General features: G+C 36.9%; 1 protein-coding gene across 6 annotated transcripts in view; it reads left to right on the plus strand.

The window, feature by feature from the left end:
- The first annotated feature begins 9,951 nt into the window (after nucleotides 1-9,951).
- The window catches only part of WDR26 (WD repeat domain 26), a 41,097-nt gene continuing 24,218 nt past the window's right edge, over nucleotides 9,952-26,830 (plus strand). For 3 of the 6 annotated variants that reach the window (XR_015731508.1, XM_034427911.3, XM_087883150.1), the window contains exons 1-4: nucleotides 9,952-10,997; nucleotides 12,410-12,509; nucleotides 12,729-12,785; nucleotides 26,395-26,531. Coding sequence is in view for 4 of the 6 variants with exons in the window: in XM_034427911.3 (XP_034283802.1) it covers nucleotides 10,627-10,997; nucleotides 12,410-12,509; nucleotides 12,729-12,785; nucleotides 26,395-26,531 (665 nt within the window). In the remaining 2 variants the exon portion in view is untranslated. The remainder of the gene's footprint in view (nucleotides 10,998-12,409; nucleotides 12,510-12,728; nucleotides 12,786-26,394; nucleotides 26,532-26,830) is intronic. The other 3 variants (XR_015731507.1, XM_060692470.2, XM_060692471.2) reach the window with 1 other exon arrangement.

Below are 26,830 nucleotides of genomic sequence, written 5' to 3' on the forward strand. Positions count from 1 at the left end.
TAGGGCAGGAGAAACATCAGAGAAGGCTCTTTTCCTAGACCTAGACCCTGTCAGACAAAATTCTTTAATTGACAGGGTCCATAACATACTCTGTCTCCCTAACTGGTGGGACAGGTCAATGTAATTGGGACAAAACAGTTCCTCAAGTAACCTAGTCCCATGCCATGTAAGGTTTTAAAGATAATACCCAACACTCTGAATTTGACACGGAAGCAAATTGAGACCCAATGCAACTCACACAGCAGAGATGTTACATGCATTCAAATCTGCTTATGCAGACACATTCTACACCAGCTGCAGCTTCTGGATACTCTTCAAGGATAGCCCCATGGAGACCACATTGCACAATCCATATGGGTGATAATAGGGCATGAGTGGCTGAGAGGAGGGCCTCTTGATACAGGAAGGGGCACATTTGACACACAATAAAAAAAATTGTGTTCTAAGACCTCACATGAGTTCCAACAATCAAACGTTTAGACCCAGAAAAAGAAATTTATCCTCATTTGTCCTGTATTCTTGATTAAGGTCTTGCTCAGAATTGAATTTGTTCTTCATATTGCCCTATGTTTTGGACCAGAAGTGAAATGCTCCCGGTTCAGACCGGATCACCCGATCCGGTAGCGATGGCAGCGGGTGGTTCGGAGAACCGGTAGCAAAAATCCCTGTGCCTCCCCCCCCCCCAACCATGCCCAGCTGAGCCACACGATCATCAAAGGCTTTTTTTTTACTTTTAAAAGCATTTTTTCTACAACCTCTTCCAAAGAAAAAATGCTTTTAAAAGTAAAAAAAAAAAGGCCTCTGATGATCACGCGGCTCAGCTGGGATCATCAGAGGCTTTTCAAAGCATTTTTTTCTGCAACCTCTTGGCCAAAGAGGTAGTAAAAAAAATGCTTTGAAAAGTCTCTGGCAACTCCCAGCTGAGTTGCTTGATCAGCAGAGAGGTATTTTTTAAAATGCCTCTCTGACGATCCCAGCTGAGTTACCTGATTGGCAGAGGCTTTTCAAAGCATTAGAAAAAATGCTTTGAAAAGTTTTTTTTAAAAAAGTTGGCCACGCCCCCGTCACATTACCCCACCACCACCAAGCCACGCCCACAGAACTGGTAGTAACAAATTTTACATTTCACCCCTGTTTTGGACCCAACTATATATTTTCTCATGCTTGGATTTGTTTTGGCCAAATTGTATTATTTAACCCAGCATATAAAATATAGGAAGTAAAATATAGCAGCCTTGGACTATGGAATGCCAAGCGGCTTTCAAAAAGCTTAAACGGCTTTTTGTGGCGGAGCTAACCCTTAAATACCCGAACCCAGAGAAACTGTTTATAATACAAGCCGATGCGAGTGATGTGGCGGTGGGGGCTGTCCTGTCCTGCTCCAAAGAAATGCAAAGGGGACGGTGCAACCCTGCCCCTATATTTCCTGGAAATTGACTGGCAGTGAAAGACATTGGGCAGTGTGGGAAAAGGAAGGGTATGCTGTTCGATGGGCACTGCTGATTGGATGCAGTTCCTAGAAGGCAGTAAGATTCCGTTTGAAGTGTGGACTGACCCATGTTCAACTGCTGTTCACATGGAACCCTTCTCCACTTCGCCCTTCAAAGTTCTCATTTGAATATTTGCTACTCCCACCAAGATCTGAACCCAGTGGCTCCACCCGCGCCCGCACCCAGGGCTTCAAGGCTCACTGCAGTGGCCGCTTACTTGTTGCCAATTTTGACAAACCAAATATTGATGTAAATTTCATTTCATTCATTTCATTTATTGGATTTATATACCGCCCTACTCCCGAAGGACTCAGGGCGGTGAACAGCCACAGAATAAAACACATAAATACAAAATTTAAAAACAGAATAAAACCGAATTAAACAATTGGCCAAGACAAATTTAAAACACCCAATAATTTAAAAAACAAATTAAAATTTACATTTTAAAGGGGAAAGATTTAGGCCAGGCCGGCTTGATGGAATAAAAAAGTCTGGAGAGCGCAACGGAAGGTATCTAATTTGCTTTGTTTTTGTTTTTCTATGTTTCATCCCTTAAAATCCTAATATTGTTATCTGAACAAAAATATTACAAGTATTAAAACTTTTAAAAGCCTTGGAAAATAAGTTTTGATTACTGCTCAAAATATTTAATTATACAGACCATGTTAGTCTCCTGTGGAGAGCAATGTTATTATCACAGAGAATTCCTACAATGTTTAATAAACCAAAAGAACATACTAAGATATGAAGTTTTATGAATGTTCTGGTTTCAGAAAAAATATGTAAATATCCACAGTCCCTAAAGAAAGATAATCCAGCTTCCACAGTGTCCATTTAACAAGCCTTACATTAATTGAAAAAGGTTAGAAAGTTACCTTTCAATTTTCATAGTATAAATGTAAATAAATACAATTACTTTCATAGAAAAATATTATTTTCATTACATATGATCAGATGAGATAATGCTATTGCCATTCCATGCACAATAGTATGTCACACATATTCAATGTAAGAACACTTTTTTTTTTTTTTTAAAGGTGGTTGGTGAATGATGAAATCTGGTTAGAGGAGTTTATCATCCTTCTCAGCAGTTTCTTTTTCTAACTTGTTTATGACTCCTCTACATATATACATAAGCCTTCTTGCATCCTGCTTTCTTTTCCTGAGTACTTCACAAATATTTTCAATGAAGGAAGAACAATATAATGGTTAAAAATACAGCTAGTCCTTGAGTTATGACTGTAATTGAGCAGTTGTATTTTATGAAGTTTTTAACGGCTGTCTTTAAGCAAACACTGCAGTTGTTAAGCAAACCCATCATTTGCTGTCGTGTGATTTTGCTGAAAACGAGAAGTAAGTGTTGGTTTTTGGCCATCTCCACTTCTCTCATACATACATTCTTACATTTACACTCACAGGCTGGCTTTACAGCTGCCTTTGACAACTGAGCCACACCCTGGAGTTTTCAAGGACATGTAGGTATCCAGAGGCACCCTCACCCCACCAAGGCCCTTAGCTTACAAAAACAAATGCTAAAACAGAGTGGAAAAGGGAGGAAAGGTGATAAACAAACTGTAAACAGATAAGGAAATGAAAACGATCTCTGGAGACTGACAGCTATCACAAGCAGGTAAGCAGACTATCATTCAGCTGCCAGAATCACAAACTATGGTGAGCAGCATATCTTGATGGGAGTCCTACCTTGAGCTTGGAGCTTTGCCAAGAGCTCTGTAACAGCTGGAAAAAGAGCAACCATACTGAGATTGTATCTCATCCTAACTAGTGTAAGAACATTTGGAGAAAGACAATAGTTGTGTATAGACTTGGAGACTTGTTTGAACTGAATATAGAAATACTGAGCATAAAGGACTGACATTAAAAACATGTTTATGTGGTAACATCACCTTGCAAAACCTAAAAGGGTGGAGCTGACCTAGAGCAATAGCCTGTTGTTAGGGAAGTTGTGTGCTGCAATAAAGCATTGTGTACGGATTTGCTACGCTGTGGTGCGTCCAGTCCTTGGAAAGCAAAGAACCTTTACACAACACAGTCCCCTTGTTAATCTTAGAAAAAAGTACAGTAAATTAAATGAAAGAAAGTTCCAATTGTATGAATAAGTCTGTGAGAAAGAGGATGAGAGAGGGAATGTGTGTGCATGAACAGCAGGTCTATGAGAAAAGAAGGGAAGAATGTTGTCAATTCTTTGCTTCTGGTTTAGGAGATAGGTAAATAGTATTCATCCATTAGTCTGAAATCCAGCAGGTTCTGACAGGTTCTGGAGAACCGGTAGCGGAAATTTTGAGCAGTTTGGAGAACCGGTAGCAGAAATTTTGAGTAGTTCAGAGAACTGGCAAGTACCACCTCTGGCTGGCCCCAGAGTGGGATGGGAATGGAGATTTTGCAATATCCTTCCCCCAAGAGTAGGGAGGGAATGGGGATTTTGCAGTATTCTTCCCCTGGAATGGGGTGGGAATGGAGATTTTGCAGTATCCTTCCCCTGCCACACCCACCAAGCCACGCCCACCAAGCCACACCACATCCACCAAGCCACGCCCACAGAACCGGTAGTAAAAAAATTTGGATTTCACCACTGCTTTGAACACTTGCTTTCCCCCCCTTGCTTCTTCGTATGCAGACTAGTTCTTAATCTAGCCACTTTCTAGACCCAGTTATGTAACGGCTAGGAGAAAGTTCCTTTCCTTGATTTTCATGGTATTATTCCCACTTATAGCCATATAGGAATTTAAAACAAAGTCTACATATTGTTTTAGTTCTTTATTTTTTTGTTAGATCTCTTTTTAAATATTGGAGATACTTAGAGATTAGATTAGATATCTTCTTTATGAAGCTGAAAAAACAAAATTATTCAAAACCAGAAGTTCTAAATACATAACTAAATAGAATACAAAGTAGCATTATAATACCAGGACAAACAAGTCAGGTTGCGATAATTGAACTTAATTGATGCTTTTAGATGATGCAGCATTACAACTAGTTTACATATCATACATAAAGAATTAGGCGTACTTCCTTTTCTTTGAAAATACCTTTCAAATACATTTTAACAATATTTTTCTAAGTTCTAGCTGAACAAAATTTAAATTAGCTTTCAAAATAAAAGTAAATTTATGACTTCAATGATTAATCTATAATATTTTGTGATTTAATTTTTTTAAAAAAGTAAACCATGCAAACAAATAATTCTGCCTGATGATTATGCACCATTTTAGCGATCACATAGAAAGATTTTCTCCAGGATAATCTGTCCCACCTAGTCCTTCAGATCTTTCAATAGTGCACTATATCTGAATCTATCCATTTTGCTGGTGGTCTTTTCATTCTTCTTCTACCTTTCTCAGTTTTATAGACTTCTCAAGGGAGCCATAATTTGATGATTTGAATCTGGTCATTTGTGCCTCAAGAGAGAACATTGATTTGTTCTACATGAATTTGTTCTTTTCTTGACAGCCATGAGCAGGGGGTTGGATTAGAATACCTTCAAGTCCCTTCCAACTCTGTTATTCCATTATTCTGAGGAACCTTCTCTAACATCAAAGTTGAAAGAATCAATACTGTTCCTATCCTGCTTCTTCAAGTCCATATTTCATTTCCAGAAAATTGTCAATACTGTTGCCTACATGACACTGATTTTTGTAGATATAGACACCACAGCACGACTGAGGGGAAGAATGCTGTCTAGAAAGCTAAAATGTCCCAAACTCTTTTAGTGACATGGTGCAAATATAGTGCAATGTGACTAGTGATACACATAGCAACTCTCTGAATATATTTTAATTTGTGCCTATGATATCAATGACATCATAACTCACAATCTCTTATCTTATAGTATAAGTAATGTGATACCTAGTATCTTGCTGATACTAAATAAACATAATTAAATTAAAAAAGTAAAGTAGCACAAATAATCAATGAAATAGAAAGCTACTTTGGTGAGGATGACATATTCAACAATAAATGGAATATTTTTAAAATAGTAATGGAGGCACTATTCATTGTATACATATAATAAAATTGTTGTGATATGCCTATATATTATATATTATTGTGATTAAAGTACAGATAAAGCTTATTGCATCAGCCAATGTGATACAAGACATAGTCTTATATTTATAGTGTTACAAAACTGAAGACAAATTACTTTTACGATGTAGACAACACACAATGGCTGTGACTGTTACCCACAATAATAGATTGGTGGAAATGAGAAAAACAATTGCACTCCATTGAGATTGAAAGTATTATTTAAGTGTGTGTGCCTTTGAGTAAGTTTTTGATTCCTGGCAACTGCCTGGACTAGTCCCTAAAGTTCTATTATTTAAGGAGACTGCAAGTACCTCACATTTTATAAACTGGGATTAGACAAAGCACAGTGAATAACATCCATATCTTGTAAAAAATGTATTAGAATTTTTGCTGAAGAGAAATAATATAATCCCATTTTAAAAACCTCTTCAAAAGGCCCATATTTGGTTTTATTATATGTGAAAAAAACAATAGGAAGAGGTATAAGGAAAGACTATCCTAAAAATACAACAGAAAAAATATTGTGATTGCGGGCTTATCAAATATAATATCACTTTTCCCAAAAAATAAGTGCATCTCCTGCTACAAACATTTTGCTCATTCCAGCTGGGTTTTTAGGTTTTATGATTCTATGCTGACAGGGTACACATCATATTCTGAGCTAAAATTAAGCAAGCAACATTCTGCCTTAACATGGTAAGTGAACCAAGCCACTGTAGTTAGTAAACGGTGTTTAGTGTTGTTTGAATCTGTGCATATTCTAGAAATAAGTATTTAATATTTAAAATATTATATATTAGTAAAATATTTATCAAGATTAAAGCAAACCAATCTTGAAATGATATATGATCCAGACAGGCTAATTTTAGCTATATCTTGTTTATGCATAGGCATTTCTTCACCAGTGGTTTGGTCCACTTTGTGAGATCAGTACTAACTAGGCCAATCCCATTGTCTGTTTGAGAAGCTGAATCAGTTTATTTCTGACTCTACTCTACTTTCCTAGAAAAAGCTGCAAAACAGGGGTGTCAAACTTGCGGCCTGCAGGCCAAATGTGTCACATGCTGGCCACGCCCATGCCCAATTTAGTGAAGGGGAAAAAAGTTGTGATACGTCACGTGATGATGCAAGTTTGACACCCCTGCTGTAGACAGTCAAATTCTCTCTTGGTGGACATTGTTGCCTTGTGTCACCTTCTGGAGCTTAAGCTATTAATTAGTGCCTCTTTCTTCCCCACGTCACCCCACACCCAGGATTTCAGCATTATATTCCTATCTTAATATTAGTTAGAACTGACAATCTGCTGATTCACCCAAACACACATCCCACAGCGATTGCAGCAACATTGGGTAGAGATATTCAGAAAACCAAATGACAAAATTGCTGATATACTACTTTTTTTACCTTCACAACTTACCTGGGCTCTTAAACATAGGGAAACGATAGCAAAGCAGCTTGGAAGCCTTTGGAAAAGATAAAACGTTTATTGGTATTTGTTATAAATAAAAATTTTCCTTGTATAACTTCTCATTGTAGCCCTTCTAAGCTACCAAATTCATGCAAACACATATACTGGAAAGCATGAGAGGAGAGAGTCCTAGTCCTGTTTTGTTTTGTTTTCCCTTTTTCTATGGGATAAAAGTGACACTGGAGCAGGAGACTGATTGGATTAATTTCCTTTCATGTAGTTTCAAACTGCTTTGTAGGGAATTAAAGTGTGGAAATGCTGGTGATGTGGCAGTGCTTGTAGAATTTTGGAAATTAGAACAACTAGGATTACACAAGAATTTAAAGGCATTTTGTCAGTGTTCCTTTTTTGTTCTTTTTTAATAGATCATTTCTGGAATGGAGAAAGAATGGGAATGTGGTAGGAAAATACAAAAGAGTCATAAATAGGAGACATTCTTACCTACACATCCTGTACAATTCTGAATTTTTGGCCAGGCATGGGAGTTCAAGCGTCATTTAGCAGCTCACATAGCAGAACACATTTACTATATATTGTGGAATTTACATATTGACATCTTATATATGCTTATTTTTCACTCAATAAACAGTCAGCAAATCATTAATTCTTTGTCAGATAGGATATGTTTTGTGTGGAGAATGACCATGAACTGGATAATGCCTGGAATATTATTATAGTAATATCTAATTATTCTTTCTTGTATACACTATTGTATCACATATGAAATGGTTTAATATTTTACTGCATTTTTCAGGCGTAGTGGTACTTTTAAAAATATAAACAAATTAATAAAGAAGCTATCAATGGCAACTTATCATATGTGATCATTCATTAACTGAATTTTTATATGTCCAATATTGGAAAATGTATTCCTCTCAATACCAGTTTTAAGGAAATACATAAGAGGTTGTGCATATATTCATGGTCTACTGTAAACTTCCAAAGGCATTTAGTCAATCTCAGCAAAGAAAGAATGCTAGCTTGACTACAGATTCTTCCAGACAGGGGTACAAATCTAATAACGGGTGCCCACAATAAATCATATATGATTGTGATTATTACGGAATTATTCCTGTATCCATGGTGTTCTATTCACTGATGAGGAAATAACATTTTAAGCAGAAATTGCCTCTATAGAAGCTATAGCATAGGGCTACATTGAATTTTAAGGAGTGGTCTGTGTTCTCACTGGAGGTTGGTTACCAGAATGATCTTAATTTTTATAACTGTATTATAAGGGACACTTAGTTTGACATTTTTTCCCAGGGCCTCCTATAACTTTACTGTGGTGGGATGATGGCATGGGACCAACATAAAGAGTAGTATTTAAATCAGCCTAAGGAACTTGAAAGGCAAATGAGGTTTTGTCACATAAATGCTAGCAATTTTCTCTCTGTGTGTGTTTGTGTTTAAGAAGGGTTGTATTTTTTAGGTGCAATTCTCAGGAACAGGTTGATATTCTGAGTAATTGGCAGTTAAGTGAGTACCGATTGGCTCATGGTTCTCTGTGCTCAGTTACAGGCCTGAAAAGGCAAGTACTAACTAGCTTTAATTTTTAGTGTGCCCTGTATACTTAAAAAGGGTAAACATTCCCATGCTCTAGCCTCTCAGTGTCTATAATCAAACTAACCTGGATCAGTCTGAAATGGATTCAGAGAACTTGGAAGACAGGAAGGCTGGTTCCTGAGTACCATAATATGATCTAGCATTGCTTGTCCTACTATGGCCGACAGGACAAACTGAGCAAGTCAACCTGATGAATAAAAACATACACGCAGTTTCCTATTCCTATTCCCCATTGTGTATACTTTACACATACCTTAGGTATGTGTATGCCAAACACATACAGTATGCCAAAAAGCATACCTTAGGCTAATTGTATTAAGTAAATCTAGAATGGGTTTCATTTATATTAATTGAATTTATTAAATTTATATCCTGTCTTTCCTCTAGGAACTCAAGGCCAAATGTTCCAACTGACAACTTTTGAATTTACACAACACAGTGTTAGGTAAGCTTTTTACCCTATTTAATGAACAGAGCGAGGTAGTAGGGGGGTGACAGCAGCACAAAATACGGTAGTTTTGGGGGTGGGGGGATATGGTACTATATTATGCTTTAGTGCAAGGCTGTCAAACTTACGCCTGGTTTAGCGAAGGGAAAAAAAGTCCTGATACGTCATGTGACACCGCAGTGATGATGTGAGTTTGACACCCTTACTTTAGTATGTCATGTAAACTGTCCTATTATAGAACTATTTAATTTTTAAAGAGAAAGTAAACATAGCTGAGGCTACTTAATTGCCCTACAGAAAGGTCCATATTAAGTTTTTACCAATGTGTTTTAATACTGTATTTTCTTATCTCAATGTTATAATTTTCCTCCAATACCACACCCTAATTTTTTTTCCCCACTTTTGAAAATAAATGGAAAAAAGTTTTCTACAGCTGTGCCAGGCTTGATAGAGCTTGTCATATCTAACCTACCAAATGAGTTTTGAACTACGGATGGTAATAAAGGGGGAAAAGTTTTTCTCCGGCTACTTCGGAAAAACTATATAACCCACATTCCTTCACAAATATCACGGCACAACATCTCGATATTTATTTACAAAGTACAAAAAGAAGCCATTGATGCCATTTTAAGAGAGGAGCCATGTCAGTCTGCGGGAGTTAAAAACAAAGGAGTTGGTATCTTAAAAGGGAATAATATACTTAAAGCTACGAAGCCACAAGACTTTTTTATTACTCGGGAAGAAGATCTTAAATCGGATAATATATAGAAGGACGTTCAAAATTTGAAACCGCAGAGCCACAGAGAAAGAATTTTTTTGTTTTGTTTTAGAAAGAGGTCCAAGTGAGCGTACCCTTTATTGGTATTTCTACCTGCCATTCCCTATATGGGCATCTGAAGCGAATCATCACCGGGAAGTCCCCTCCCCCCTCCGGCAGGTGTTATGACAAAAGCCCCCTGAGTCGGGGGGTCTGCGCCCGCCCAGGGGGTGGTGCTGTCGAGAGCGTCCCGAGCTCCTCCGCAGCCATACCCCGAAGCCTACCCCAGGCGGCGGCGGCGGAAGTGAGTGAAGGGGCAGTATAGGAATTTCCTGTGACGTCCCGGCCCAGACTCCATTAGGCTGCAGCTAGGCAGAAGAGCCTCAAACCGACCAGCTAGTGGAGAGGAGCGGGTTGTGTGCCTGGGGCTGCCAGGCGGGGGCTGTTTCGGGCCGCGTTCTCTGGCGGGACCGTAGAAAGGGTAGCAGCAGCTGCTGCTGTCTAACAGCCGCGGGGAGAGGAACAGCTCCCCGTTCCTTACCCCGCCACCTCCCCCATCCCACCCTACCCCCTCCTCCCCTTCCTCACTCCCCTCCCCCCCCGGCTTCCCACCACGGCCGCTCTCGGCGAGGAAACTCTGGCCTCCGCTTCCTCCTCCTCCGACTCGGACACCGGCGGAGCCTCCCCGCCACCGCGGAAGAAAGCGCGGGCTTCCCCGGCGGCGGCGGCGGAGGGAGCAGGAGAGCCCGGGGCTTCCGCGGGCAGAGCAGGCCTCACCTCGTCTTCATCCCCCTCGCTCTCCTGCGGGCTTGCCCCCCCGGCTGCCACCCCCCTCAGAGCCAGCGGCAGCGCCATGCAGGCCAACGGAGCAGGAGGGGGTCAGCAGCAACAGCCGCCGCCGCCGCCGCCTTCGTCGTCGTCGTCACAGGGTCCGGATCTGGGCTGCCTCAACGCCCAAAACGGCGAGGCCTCGTCGGGATTGACCACTGGAGAGCAGTTAGCTCACGCCAATGGGTTGCTGCCGTCGGCCAACAACGGCGACGGCGGTGGCGGCTCGAGTGTCAATAATGGGGTCTCGGCCCCCGGCGGCTCCGCGCTTGAGATGGGGGGAGGCAGCGGTGTCGGCGTCGGCAGCAGTGCCCTGAAGAAGAAGAAGAGACTTTCGCAATCCGATGAGGACGTGATCCGGCTCATCGGGCAGCACCTCCACGGTTTGGGCCTCAAGTAAGTGGGGCGAGTAGGTGTTGCGATCCATCCCGCCTCCCAAATAATGCGTAGGCTTAAACCTGAGGAATGTGTGTTTTGGGGGGGGGGATCGTCCGGAGGATGACTTTGCCCACCATGTACTTCCAGCCCCCTTCCTCGGCTGGCCTTTTTTTGGGGGGGGGGAGGGAGATTTCGAGAGTAGACGGATGACATTCCTCTTGCTAATATCTGTTTTTGTAGGAAGCAACATCGGATGATTGTTTGGCGAGAATATGGATCTAGGTTTGTGTTGATGAGAACAATAACTCTGACAGACTTGTTTATTTTAAAGACATACCTAAGGAGAAAAAGGCCAACATTTGTATGTTGATCTATTCTTCTCCAATGGGGAGATTTTTTTTGTTCACATTAGTATGTTATGGTTTAATCACAAAGACAGAAATGTGAGGGATAAATAAAAACAGTGAATGAGTTGAAGGCAGTGAGACGACAGAGCCTATTTTTCAGGCCTAGTCCATTGTGAACTTCGTTTTAAGACAACACGTAGAATTTCTGTGAGGCCCAACAGCACACTATTTAAAGACAAATAAATTACCGAGGTGATGTTGGTAAACTAGCATTTTGAATATAACTATGAAATTTTTTCAGATGGGTCTAATACAGAAGCATTTTAGATTACAGCAAAACATCCCTACACATCTAGATAGATGTTCTATAATTTTAAACTAATATTTTAAACTGTAGATTTATAGTATTAAAATTGAACTTGAATATACCTGTGTCTAACCCCCTTGGAATGTACTTAAAATTAATGTCAAATATGTTGACTCTTATGTAGCTTGCAGCACTGCAGTACTTTGAGCTGAGTAATAGGCATGCACTGGAATGGGGGAGGGTGAAAAGCAAATAAACATGGTACATCAGTAGTTGGATTACTAAAACAAACCTGACAGTTGTGTATTATAATATCAGCTAGTTTAATTTTGATAATATATATATATAGTGTATCCTTGGAAAACTAAGGTCTTCATATGGTGAGAACTTGAACCACTGCAGGAATAGGTTGATATTAATTTACAACACAAAATAAAAATGGGATTGACAGAAGTCAGGTTTATAGCAAGTGGCAAACCTTTTATTGTTAGAGTTTTAACACAAGGAAAACAGTATTGTTCATTTTAAATAATTGGGAAAGTAAGAATATAGGTTTATGGATTATTAAGTAAAGAATTTCCTGACAGAAAATATTTCTTTATCATGAAAATAGTAGAAAAATATGTCATATTTGCTAGAATTTATTGAGAAAGCCCAGGTAATTTTTGTTATATTTTTAAAACATGTTGTACTAAGGCTACACTGGATGGCTTATCTATAAGGATAAGAATAAAGACTGGTCAACTTTTTAAGAACACTATGCCTCTCTCTCACAGCCAGACTGTTGATCTTCTCATGCAAGAGTCAGGATGTCGTTTAGAACACCCTTCTGCCACCAAATTCCGCAATCATGTCATGGAAGGAGAATGGGATAAGGTAATAAAAGAGGCATAAGGTTGCCAAATTGTAACAGTGATTGCAACCTTATGCATAGTATCTTAAAAGTAAAGCCAATCTGTTCATTACAATGAGGCTTAATTCTAAGTAAACAAAAATAAATCTAGGTTATTAATTTATAGATAATAGAGTATATTTCACCAACTTTGGTTTACCTTTTTAATTTCTCTTAATTATTTTTAACATTGCATTTTCTAGGCTGAGAACGACCTGAATGAACTGAAGCCATTGGTGCACTCTTCTAATGCAATTGTGGTAAGAGAGGCTCTTCAATAAACTCCAAATATAAAGAATATATTTTAATAGTTTACGTTGAGATGTGCATACTTAGTTATATATGTTTGTCAAGAGCAATATATTTTTCAGTTTTCAATTAAAAAATGAAAAAGCTTATGCTTTGTATGCAAACTTTGAACATTCTGATGTAACAATGTAGCTAAAATACATATATCTTTGAGATTTGCTTAACTTGCAGCTAAGTAATACAGTTTTTATATTTTACTTTGAAATCATTGGTTTGGTTTGTGAAGTTTAGAGGCATGGCTACTGTACAGAGTTGGCATATTTGCAGTTACCTAGAATGTCATTTTGCTTTTCACTTAATAAAGCAATAAAATCATTTTGGTGATAACTGAGGGCTATAATATGTAGAATTATGTCTCAATTATGTAATTAACAGCATATTAAAGAGGCACTAAAATATTTCTACTACTACTCATTTCTTGGTATGTTTTTTGTTTTGGGCTTACATTTGATAAAAGTGCAGTATATTTTCCTCTGATTCAAGTGGAAAATAGCCCTGTTTCTAAAAACAGAGGAATTTACTGATGTCTGCTTAGTTTTCTTGAGGTTTCTCTGTTATCAAAAGGATACTTTTCCTGTTCTTTGCACCCTCCCACTTCACGAAGGAAGTGGTGGGCAAAACAGATGTTTTGCTACATTTATTCTTCACTGTGAAAGTATATATTGTTTACTCAGTCTGAAGGCTAATCAAGTTAAATCTTTTCTTGCAAGCAAGTACTTTAGTATATGCTTTCCTGTGAATAGGTAGATAATGTAAATGTAGTATACAAAAAAGCATGAGTAATGTACTAAAAAGCAAAGAGGTCATCTAAGGCCTAATATGAAAAAATGGCAAAACACACCTTTTGTAGAACACTGTTTTTTGTAAAAGTTAAAATAGTTCTTTATGGATTGCTATCATTCTGTGCGCCTTTGGTATTTAGTCATGCCAGCCACATGACCGCAGAGACTTCTTCGGACAACTCTGACTCTTCTGCTCTTCCGAGATGAGCACCACCCTCTAGAGTCCGGAATGACTAGCACATATGTGCAAGGGGAACCCTTTACCTTTTATCCTTTCACTACTTTGAACATCATCTTGTTTAAGTATACACAGGCTAATTTGCTAATGGTATATTGAGCTATGCTCAAATTACCTTCTATTGTAAATGGAATAAAACATTCTTAAGGTTTTTGTGTAGATGAAATTACTATATTTAAAATATTTTCATATAAGAATTCCAATAATCTATAGTAAGAAAAATCTTTCATTCTATTCATATTGGTGTATAAAATCCATTCAATTCATAAGTAATTAAAATTGGAATCTGGAGGTATCTTTAGAATCTTTTTTCAGTTGCCCTTCAGTTGATTTATAAGAATAGAAACAGCAATATTGCCTGTCATCTTCACACCCAAATTGCTATATTGTGTAAGATGGGAAAACTCAAAATCATGCCCCTTTAATTATTTTCCTGAATCTATTAATTTGATTTATTTTGCTTATATTATGTTATACTCTGGAACATGTTGCAGGAAAGTAGCTCAGTGACTTGTGAAGTACTGCTTTATAGGAAGTGATAACCTGTTTTGTTAAAGGAACTCAATGATTTTTTTTTAAAAAAACAATATTTACAAGAATCCTTGTTTGGGCAACTAATTCTAAATTTTGGCTTAGGCAAGTGTTTATTAAGAGAATAGTTGATAACCTTGGAACTAATTTTTGGAGACCCTGTATGACTTAAGAGATGGAAATAAAGTGATGGAAGATTTCCTTGAAGTGTGGTGGCTGTGTAAAATTGAAATTTTGGATATTATTTATATTGGATTACGTTATGGCCAGTGTAAAATAAACTTTTGTATCTGCTAATTGAAAGGTAGTATTCTCTTGTAAAGCTATACTTAGAAGTTTATTCTTCCTTTAATCTAATCCTTAAGGTTAAAGACAAATATACAGTACCTGCTTCCCCTTCATGAAAAACCATATGTATCTCATCCTATTTGCCCTTTTATTGAGATATCAAAAACTAACAGAAAAAAAATTCATAATAATTTTGAAAGATGTTTATATCTGAATTTTGATGGATTGGCAGGAAAAAAATTCTGCACATGAGCCAGTTATTTCCAAAATCTACATATGCATGCATAGTCCCAAAATTTCTGATGCTAAGCAAGAAGTGGTTTAATGAGTTTTGCCCCATTTTATGACCTTTCTTATCATAGTTGTTAAGTGAATCTCTGCAGTTATTAAGTTAGCAACACGGTTGTTAAATAAATCTGGCTTCCCCATTGATTTTGTTTGTCAGAAGGTCGCCAAAAGGTAATCATACTGCAGCCATTATAAATACATGCCAGTTTCCAAGTGTCTGAATTCTGATCACATACCAAAGGGGAGTGCTGCACTGGTCATAAGTGTGAAAACTGGTCATAAATCACTTTTTTAAGTACTTTTGTAATTTCAAATGATCACTAAACAAATGGTTCTAAGTTGAGGACTACCTATATAAAGCTGTAATAGCTGTAGTCTGTTGATATTTTGGATCTTTATAAGAGTTTCTAGATAAACTATGTTGAACTCTGATGTTGCACATCCTTATCTTCTAAATGTTAGAAGCAAGACTTGCTGCTCCTAGGAGGTTTATTACTAATACGAAATTAAAAGTTTATAATGAATTCTGAATTTTATCAATTTTACTAGGCTATCCACTCTTTTTCTTCTCATTTCATTTCAAACAATGGTCATAGCACTGAAGGTTGATAAGGTTGATATATCAAGACAACCAATACTCATTATAGAAGTCTAAGGTATCCCATACAGTTAGTTGTCCAGTGTTTGAATGCATTTAGTAAAAGTTAATGTATCAATTATAATCTTACATGAATTCATTTTTTGTTGTTTCCTAGCATCTTGTTTCATAAGAGCATTGAAGAATTAGGGATGTGCAAAATGCTTCAAATTTGAACAATTTTGAATTCACAAAGTCACATTTCAAGTGTGAAATGGCTATTGTGAATATATAACAAGCAGTTACAGAAATGTTCTGAGTTTAAACCACTGTTATGTACACAGGATATTTCTTAAGTAGTTAGACACCCCAGTTTTCCATACAAAATGATGCTTTGAATTTGAAATAATTCAAGTTGAAATCTTTTACATATTTTGAAGAAACAGCCAGATAAAACCACATCATGCTAATAGCATTGACAACCAGGGTTCCTCAAGGCAATCCACAAGTAATGCATGCAATCATCATAATTACTCTGACATTGTTTGGTATCTATTATTTATATCTATTATTTAGTTTATTGCCAGGTCAGTGTTTTTGATCCTGATCTAACAACAAGAGCACTTTTAGAACTGCAGAACTTACATTGGATGAATGAAGGAGAGCACAATGGTGAACTTCAGTGACAACAGTAGTTTGGAAGTCATACATAAAATATGTATGCTTCTAGAGAAAATGAGAGCTTCCACACATGCCTTTAGTGGTTAGGTGTATTTCGTAAATATATCCAGCTGGCAGCTCTTCATAATTTTATTCACAAATTGCCATCAACATAAGCTATTTCTTAATATAGCATTCCAAACAATCCTTTTAATATCTGCCATTGGACTTCTTGTGGGAGAGTTGATTTGGTTCCCCTGCATTCTTTAGAGCAGCTGCTTCAGAAGTATTGTTTTGCCAATTCATTTGTCTTTGTTTTTGGAGTATTTAAGTCTTTTGCCAAAAAATATGTAAAATCAGTTCTTCATTGTATGTTGAGATCCTTTTAAGTTGTTTATCTTGGATGCATTTGCAGTATGAATAATAGTAAGGCTGGTAAGCATTTGAAATTAGTTGTTGTGATGATATTTGTAAATATATAGCAGTGTTTGCATTTTCTGATATATCAGATATTTTATAGGAAAGATTGCTCTATGAGTATATGTCCCATATTAAAGAATTATTGTGAGTATTGCCTAACACCGTGATGGCGAACGGTGGCACGTGGAGCCATATCTTTGGGCATGTGAGCCATTGCCCTAGGTCAGCTCCAGCACGCATGCGTGTGCTGGCCAGCTGATTTTCAGCTGGCCCCGCCCACACCTCTCCTCCCAGGAGTCTTCACGCGGCCCGTTTTGGATGCCAGGTAAGTACAGGGCTCGCGCGGAGGCTCTGTGAGGCCGTTTCCGGCCTCTGGGGATGTGGGGAAGGCCATTTTCACCCTCCCTAGCCTCCAGGAAAGCTTCTGGAACCTGGGGAGGGTGAAAAATAGGCCCACCGGAAGTCGGGAAACGGACTGTTTCTGGCCTCCAGAGGGCCTCTAGGGAGGGGGGAAGGCCGTTTTCGCCCTCCAGAGGCTTCAGGTAGGCCTGCTAGGCCCAAAACGGGCCGCGGGGGAGTTGTGCGCGCATGTACGGGGGGGTCACGCATGCATGCATGGGGGCGTGGCGGGGCAATGAATTATGGGTGTGGGCATGCATGCATGCACCCTCTCTGCGCGCCCTCCCACTTTTGGCATGCGACGGCAAAAAGGTTAGCTATCACTGGCCTAACATATCAATTTATTTCCTGTAAATACTATAATGGATTGAGTGTTCCTTGGTTGAAGTGATTGAACCATATTAATGAAACATTATCAATTATATGGAAAGGATTCAGTATGCTTTGTATTGGTAGTTTATTGCTGTTTTTATTACAAAATTATGCCTATTTCTGTGTGATGGGAGTTTATTTTTGTGGCTGTATGTAATATGCTAGATTTTGTAGCATATGTGATGTTGAAACAATACTATCGGAAAGCTCTGAAATAGTAGATAGTGATCATAATATTAAAAATGATGCAGGTGGACCTCTTTCAGAATATTGTATTTTGAGGATGGATCTGATCAGACAAGTTAATGCAGTTAATTTACCAATTGTTTCTTTAGCAGTACCTAATATGTGCGTTTATAAAAATAGAACAGTAAGAATATGTATTAAACTACCAAAATATTTTTGTTCGGCTATGCAAATTCCAAAGTCACATGACTTACCCTGTGACAGGGGAAAAAAGCATGATGATATGCTAATCTAAAATATATACATGTTACCTTCAGCATCTTCAAAGCAGGAGCAGTTATAAAGAAGCTTCAGTTCAACATCTAAGCTTTGCAAACAATGCAAGCACACAAAATACAAACCTAATATCAATCAAAGGAACTTTATATGTACAAAATTATACATTTCATAAATAAAATAAAAATATTAACATTGAGGGTCCTTTAATGCTTACTTTCATGATTACATTTAGCCAAATAAAAAGTACTCTCAGGACTCAAAACATATTCCTCAAATCATCAGAATTATGAGTCAGTGTCTGTTCACATCTTGCTTATATGGAAATTCTTCCTTCTTATTTAAATATTGTATCTTTCTTGCACAAATCTCTTGTCACCTCATTCTGTAAGTTATACATTTATTTTTATATTTTTAAAGTATGATCAGTTACCAGATCTGTAAGCTTTTATTTCTACTAGCAAGCAGAACATATAATCAGTTATATTTATGATTATCTCTTAGAACTATGTCAGCTCTTTAAAAACCTAAGGAAAAAAAATTAAAAAACTTATTTAAAAAAAATATTTTTAAAGAAAACGTTTTTACTATTTTGTAGATAAATATCTTTATGATTCCATAAATTATTCTAAACCCACTATCAATCTTTCAGATGTACTAATTTGGGCAATTAAAATAATTTTAAAAAGCATTTATGTTTTAGGACACTATTCTATAAAATGTAGTAGGGAGAGAAATGACTTATAAATAAACACAGTGCAAATATGTTCAGGGTCTGTAATACTTGTGAGAGAAGCAGGACAGAAGTCCCTTGTCAAATATAATTTGTTCTAGTTGTTCATTCACATGTGCATCATAGCAATTGCTTTTTATATTCCATAATAGCATTTTTACTTGTGGTATGTGCCTCCTTAGTAAGCACTGGAGAGATTGTTGGAAAGAGCACAATTCTTCCAGATACTTTATCAATTTTAAATAGATGAAAGGGTTTCACATTGTGAAAAAGATTTGTAAGTGAAAATTTATTTTCCCTCACTTTATATATGGTTGTTAGATATATTAGTGAGGTATGCAATCTCAAATAATTAGCAGGTTCTGAAATGGAACAATTAATATCTTTTCCCCATTATTTAAGATATATTAGTGAGGTCTGCAATCTCAAATAATTAGCAGATTCTGAAATGGAATAATTAATATCTTCTTTTCCATTATTTACAAGACAGAGAATATTAGTGTAGATGTTTCATTATGTAAATGTTTGTGAAACTATGAGTAATATATTTAATTGTGATTTTAAAATGTCTTGTAAGCTGCCCTGGAAAGGCTTTGTTATGAAGGGTGGTGTTCAGATTTTAAATAAACAAACATGTTAGCCTACTTCTTGCATAACAGCATGATGTTTTTTGTTTGCTTTTGGCTTAGAATAACATGTGAACTAACTTACTATTGTTTAGCATGATGTACAAATCAGTTTACTATAATTTTTTCAAAAAAACAAAGCTAAAAAATTCTAGGTTAGTGGTATCAAAAAAAAGTAACCTTTTTAAAAAAATCATTCACTTTAGACTTAGTTTAATAGCTTGATCATATAAATATAAATCATATAAAAAACATATAATTTACATGAATGCAAATTTAAGTGAATGGTGTAATCTTTCCTGAAGTTTAAGTTTAAAAATAGGTGATAGAAGTCTATAGGGAGCCTACAGAATAAAAAAATGACACACACACAATACTACCATATTTTTTACTTCAAGGTTCTTCAGTGTTTTGTTTGGAAATTTGAGATAATGGTGTGAGTATATCAGAAAAGGCTGTTGTGGGAGATACAGCCAGTTAAAAAAGCACTTCTATAATATCTTTTTCCTCGTAGGCCCCTATTTTTCATTAGGACTGATATTTTTATATATTTGCTTATTTTATTTTCTAAAAAAGCGAATGGGTCTCATTTGGTACCCAAAGACTTTCTCTTAAAAAATTGATGGTGTTGGACACGGAACGGAGTCTGTGTAGCATGGCAGCTTCCCATTTTTAATAATATTTGTTTTAATTGGTAAAATAGGGAAGGCAAAGGGCCTGCCGGGTACCAAATAAGTTGTCTGTATTTACATTGGCACATCTGAGTACCATTTTAGGAATCTCATTAAATAAGTCTTTTAATTTGAGTTTTGGAATACTTTCCCAGCCAATATAATAAAATTTTCTCTGGCATATCATGATGCCAGTAGACAACATGGAAACCGTAACATCTATAGGAAAATGTCCCACAAACTCTCCAGATTAAATGAAAAGTAAATTTTAAAAGTTTCGGAGTAAATAGAACCTCAAGAAGTCTTACCAGATTTCATTGTTTCTACATAAACAATGTAGAATTTTCCAGGTTAAGGTTTATTGACCTTTCAAATTTGGGGCAATTTATTTTATTTAACCTTGCCTCTACAGGTATGTAATTTTTGCAGTTTTACAGTAAACATATGTTATTTTTCTTAATTCAGAATCTGAACTTTCCAAAAATCCTAGTTGTGATTCTCAGAATCCTCCCAAAATTTGTCACCGATTTGTAATTAAAATGGTACTCAAAACCAAGGTAAAACCATTATATGAAATAGATTTTTCACTTCTACTTTAATTTGGGTTGTTGTGATTTTTTTACTTTTTAATTTCTTATCCTGGTTGTTTATACTACAAAGAATGTTTCAAGTGATTTTTTAACATGGGCATAACAATATAATCTGTTAGCTTCTACATCTTGCATTGGGTCAGTTGATACAGTGTGTGAATCAATCCATTTTTTTTTTCATCTTTGTGACTTAGCTGTAGTTTGCTACTTTACCTTGTTTCCCTAAATTGAAACAAGCTTTATAAAAGATTTGGGACAAGTTATGATTCAAGTCTTTTCTAGTTGCTATGTGAATTATTTTTTCATTTAATCATGTTGTCTCAGAGACTGTCTGGACAAGACACTGCAGTTTTCTTGGCAACATTTTTCAGGAGTGTTTGGATGTTGTTGCTTCCTTCCTAAGGCTGAGAAAAAGTGACTGGTCCAAGAGCCCCCAGCTGGCTGTATGGCAAAGACAGTACAGTACTAGAAATCAGGTCTCTCAGTTTCTAGCCTGCTTACCTTAACCACTTTTCAGAATGAAATTTATCTAGCCTGACAGTTTTTTACACTGTTTTTCTAACTATTTGATTTCCTGTTGGAGGTCATGTTTTTGTATCGCTATTAATTGTAAAGGTACGTTATGATGCAATAGATAATTTTTAAATTATATTCATATTAGATCAGATATGGTACTCTGTTAGGACTATAAAAATCAAACATGATTTATAATGGATACTAAATTTGTCATAAAATACAAAACTTACAATCAAACACATATTTTTATTTGTGTCTCATTAAAAAGGTGTAAATAATTCTCCAAAGTAGAAAAGCTAGGTGGCAAATACAGTAAAGCTAAAAGTTTCAAGAAATCATGCTTTTTATAGAAACTGTGAAAATTCTTAGTATAGATTTCTATACAAATTGTAGAGCAGGAATTCATGCTCTAAACCATGATTTAAAATATAAACCATGTACTATATACAGATAATCCTCAACAAAGGTAAATTGGAACCATGAAATTTCTGTCATCAAGCTATATGGTTGTGAAACATGATGTGACATGATGACATGGCTTAACAATAGAAATACTGGCACTTCCAGTTGCTGATGTTAAGTGACTACTATGGTCATTAAGTGAGAACTATGACTTATTCAGCATTCTCGTAAATTTGAATGGTTGCAAAATAAATGGTTAAGTGAGAACTCACCTGTAGCTTCAGGTAAATATTTGTATGAAAAACATAGTATTGTATAGTCTTCATTCCTTGTGAAAAGCACACAAGTCATTGTCTTCCACAAGCAATTTTATCCCCTTTCTAATATTGAGGCATTTTACCATTTTAGAATAGCACCTCCCAACCATTACAGTGTCATATCTTGACACTCAACTGCTTCAAAACTCTTCAAATTTGGTATTCAACACATTTTGAAGCAGAAATCTTGTCCCAGCACTCATCTTTCTCCCGGTATTCGATGCATAGGGACGCATTGCTGACATCGGCTGCCTCATGACTTGTTATTTCTTCTAGCCGAAATAGCGGGTCACACGGTAAGTCATTATTTTTTTGGTACCCGTTATTTTTAGTATTCATCACATCTTCCAGAACAATACCATAGAGCCTTGGTAGTACAGGGGTTTAAGGCACCCTGTTATTAAGCTGGTTATTAAGACCAGCTGCCTGCAATTACTGCAGGGTTCGAATCTCGCCAAGGCTCAAGGTTGACTCAGTCTTTCATCCTTTCTAAGGTAGGTGAAATGAGGACCCAGTTTGTGGGGGCAATAAGCTGACTTTGTATAAATATACAAAAGGATGAAGGCTATTGCTGAGCACATTGTAAGCCGCCCTGAGTCTTCGGAGAAGGGCGGCATATAAATCAAATTAAAAAAACAAAAACAAAAAACAAATTACTGACGAGTATCGAGGTACCACTGTATTATGATACAATAAATGATATAAAGTCATTTGCATAATTTATTTAATTTTAATTTTTAAAACTCATTTAAACTTGTAATCATTTGAAAGAAAAGAGTCTAGTATGAGTCACATGAAGACATCTATTACTACTACTGCTACATCTCCTTGGAATGTTGTTATACATGTTTCTCCCATATAGCTCTGGAATTAGTGGATTTCAAGTCATATTGTTTCCTGTTTATAATTAGTGTTCTTCTTAAAAGTACAAAGTGATTGGGTTAACAATTAAAACTTTACTTACAAATAATTAAAAGCTTTAATACTATCTAGGGGCATATTGTAAACTTCTGGTCCCATAGTTAATGTGATACCCACTTGAAAACATAGTATTTGTAAAATATAAACTTATTTGTATAGCTATAAAAGTACACAAGCATGCTAAGCAAAAATTATTTATTGGACTTGTAAAGTGGTTAAATGGCAAGATGGTGAACAAAGCAAAAATTGAGATAGGGAGAGCAGTAAAAAGGGGTAAAAACTGAAATTGTGATACATGGGTTGTATAGCTGTAATTAATAGAAAATATGGGGGATGAAAATGTGTAGATATTAATACTGTTTCATATTGTGAAGCTAGAGTGATTATAGTTTTTCAGGTATGGAATGTAAAGTGCTAAATTTTCTTTTGAGTTAGTAATCAAGTACTGTATTTTCCGGCGTACAAAACGACTGGGCGTATAAGACGACCTCCAACTTTTCCTGTTAAAATATAGGGTTTGGGCTATACTCGCCGTATAAGACTACCCCTCTTCCAACGCACACCAAATAAAAATTAAAAAACATCAACTGGCTCACCCACAATGTCAAAGCAGCTGTGCTAGACCCAAAATGGCCCTTGCAACAAGCAGGAACCTCACACAGCCACAAAAAGCCCAAAAAAACAACTTTCACACTTTACACACACAAAATTCCACATACAGCTTTGTGAGATTTTGTGTGTGTGTGTAGTTAGAGTGAAACACTACAGAAACACACTAAATCTCAGAAAGCTGCACAAATATTATTTTTATTTTATTTTTATTTTTATATGAAAACTAAATTTAAAACTTCCTAAACTTTAAATGGCTAGGTCTAAAAAAGAACAACTAAAAAAAACCCCAATTAACTTTTTTTTTTTAAAGCTCCCAAAGGGGAAAAAAAACTTACCCAATAGAACAGGGTCTCCAACCTTGGCAACTTTAAGACTTGTAGACTTCAACTCCCAGAATTCCTCAGCCAGCTTTGTTTTGCTGGCTGAGGAATTCTGGGAGTTGAAGTCCACAACTCCCTGCCTGCTTGATTGCAGGCAGGGAGTTGCTTGCTGATGGAATAGATTCAGGCAAGCGAAGCAAGGCAAGCGTTGGGACTAGCAGCTGAGGTAAGCAAGCTGGAGGGGGAAAACTTTTTTCCTTTTACATGGCTCTGGCGATCCCAGCTGCGTTGCCTGATTAGCAGGCAACTCAGCTGGGATCGTCAGAGCTTGGATCGCCAGAGCCATTTAAGGCTCGTCAGCCTTTCGGGCTGGTCTGCCTGGTTACAGGAGAACGACACCCGGCGTATAAGACGACCCCTGACTTTTGAGAAGATTTTCATGTGTTAAAAAGTCATCTTATACGCTGGAAAATACGGTAATGTTTATTAACAGATATTCAGAAAAAGAAAAGTTCTTGATCCTGTGAATTTCTGAATGTTGGAGTAACATGCCTTTTCTGAACTTAGCACACAATTACTTTGAAATAGAGTCTGCTTATGATTACTCAGCAGTGACTAATATTTGAGTTCAGAGATAATTTACATTTCCAAGATTTTGATACATAGTAAGTGCTACTGCACAGATAATGGCTTTGTGTGATCAGCTGTTCAACATGGTGGAGGATGCTAGATTCCAGAAGCAATTCCATCTGATTTACCGTGATTATCAGATTCCCTCAAGCAACTACTTCAGCAATGATTGATACCCTTTTTGAGTAAGTGTAGTGGGGAGGAAGATTTAGAACTGCTGCAAGCAGTAAGTATGGGCATTTAGTCTTTAACCCAGTCTAGGTAAGATTATGTATACAAACTTCTCTCTGTGTACTAGTAGGGGTGAGATGAGAATGGACATGGAGAATAGGTCTAACCATGAAGACCTATTCATGGTTGTTTGTTGATAGTTTGTTGATATCGGTTGTATTGTTTATTCAACTAACTTGGTCCTTGTACTATCTGAGTTGCAGTGGGTTTGATCCACTTCTCTACCTTGCCCACTCTCCCTCAATCCTATTCATATGACCTACTTATCAGCATTGTTACTGAACTATAATCTTGACCTGTTTGGTCTAACATAGAGGTTGTCCTCAACTTACAACCATTTATTTAGTGACCAAAATTACAATGGCACTGAAAAAAGTGACATGACTATTTTTCACATGACTGTTGCAGCATGCCCATGGTCAAATGATCAAAATTTGTATGCTTAGCAACTGGATTGTATTTATGATGATTAAAGTGTCCCAGGATCATGTAATCATATTTTGCAACTTTCTGACAAGTAAAGTCAGCGAGGAAGCCATATTCACTTAACCATGTTATTAACTTAACTGCAATGACTCATTTAACTGTGGCAAAAAAAGTCACAAAATGAGGCAAAACTCGCAATTGTCTTGCTTTGAAATGGAAGTTTTGGGCTCAAATGTGGTTGTAAATTGAGGACTACCAATAGTGAACTGGCTCAGAGGCCCCATGGACTCATAGTGTCCATAGGTGCAGCAATGGAGACAATATCCTGTCAATAGCAAACTTCATTGCCGAGATGGAAGAAAAAGAGAACTATGCTTCCATAATTAGTAGGCTACTGCTTGAGTGCCTGGAGTGTAAGCTATGGTTGATTTTTGTAAAAATGCATGTGAGAAAGTTGGATTTCTTATGGATGGTTTTTTTAAAAAAGGCAGGTGGAATGCTGGAGGCAACAGTAAAGTTGTGTATGTTTACAAGCACTAGCATTCTTAAGTTCAGACACAAGTGTTAATATGTTTTGATCAGATCAGTTAGCTTATTTTTCTGTGTCGTTCCTTTCAATAAAAATGCTTATACTCTCAGGGAAGGTTGTTGCTCTAAATGTCAGAAAGCTAAGTTAAAGCTACTAGGGCTAAAAATGTCCAGAGAGTAGCTAGAAAGCTGCAAATAATTGCAGGTTTTTTGTGTCTTTGCTAGTAGTTATACATATTTGTGTTAACCTTAAAGGCTTGTTCTGAATCTCACTGTGTTCCATAGCTGAAGTGCTTGAAAGCATTTTAGGATCTCATTCTACCAAAGTGTGGCCAATCTGAAACAGCTTAGCAATGTTACTGAAGTTATGCTTTGTTTCCTATTTGTAATGAGACACATGTTCACTAATGGGATAGCTTTGAAAAACAGGTCATTATTTTCTAGTTTTCCATTTAAATTCTATTTTATGTTACAGTTTTGAATAGTCATTTTCCTTTTGATTTTAATGCATGAAACATTTGCCTCTCCTGTCCTGTCCTTATCGAGAGAGGTTCCAGGAAATCAATTTATTCATCAGTTCTTTGGTCTTTGTTATGGTTGCAAAAGCTTCAGTTTACCATATCCCATCCCTGAAGTCTGATTTTATTCTTATTGGTTATAATATTATAAAATGAGCTTATATTAAGATCAGTTTGCAGAGGAACATGCAATATGAGCATTTAAATATTACTGGTCATGGATAGTTAGAAATTGGATAAAGATCATTCAGGCTCCCATCACTCTTTATAAATCTTTATAAATTTTATAAATCTTTATAAATTTTATAAATGATCTTTATAAATCAGTGCATCTTTTCAGTATTGAGGCTTTTCAAACCACCCATTTATCATGAAAGGGTACTTATTTCTATTTCTAAAGGACAAGTAAAAAGGTACATATATCTTGTTTAGGTTCAAATGTTTTCTGAAATTTCAGTCAGCCTTTTCTCCCCATCTGATCTGCTGCTTTCTGTCATGTCAGAAGATGAAGTTTTTGCTGCTGCAACAAAAATATCTAGAATACCTGGAAGATGGTAAAGTTTTGGAGGCACTTCAAGTTCTGCGTGGTGAGTTGACACCACTGAAGTACAACACTGAGCGCATTCACATCCTTAGTGGGTAAGTGTTTTAGACTGAAATTTTATGCATACTTGAATTTAGACCTGCATAGGTGGATGCCAAGCATAGGGGGCAAGTCTGTGGAGATGCCTAGGAAGCAAACTTATTCTGTTATCTGGGAACAATTTGATCCTGTTGGACCCAAGTAGATGGGTAAGGTCTTTTGGACTGTAGTGCCTCCGGTGAATTAGATCCATGTTCCCCTTGGCTGGCCGAGACTACTGGGGGGGGGGAAGGTACAGTTTCCAAGTGATGGTGAATTCATCCTTGATTGAGGCGGTGTTCCCAGCTTCTTCCTG

Source organism: Pantherophis guttatus, chromosome 1 (genome assembly GCF_059756535.1).
Source record: "Pantherophis guttatus breed Tessera chromosome 1, ASM5975653v1, whole genome shotgun sequence".
NCBI classification, from domain to species: domain Eukaryota; kingdom Metazoa; phylum Chordata; class Lepidosauria; order Squamata; family Colubridae; genus Pantherophis; species Pantherophis guttatus.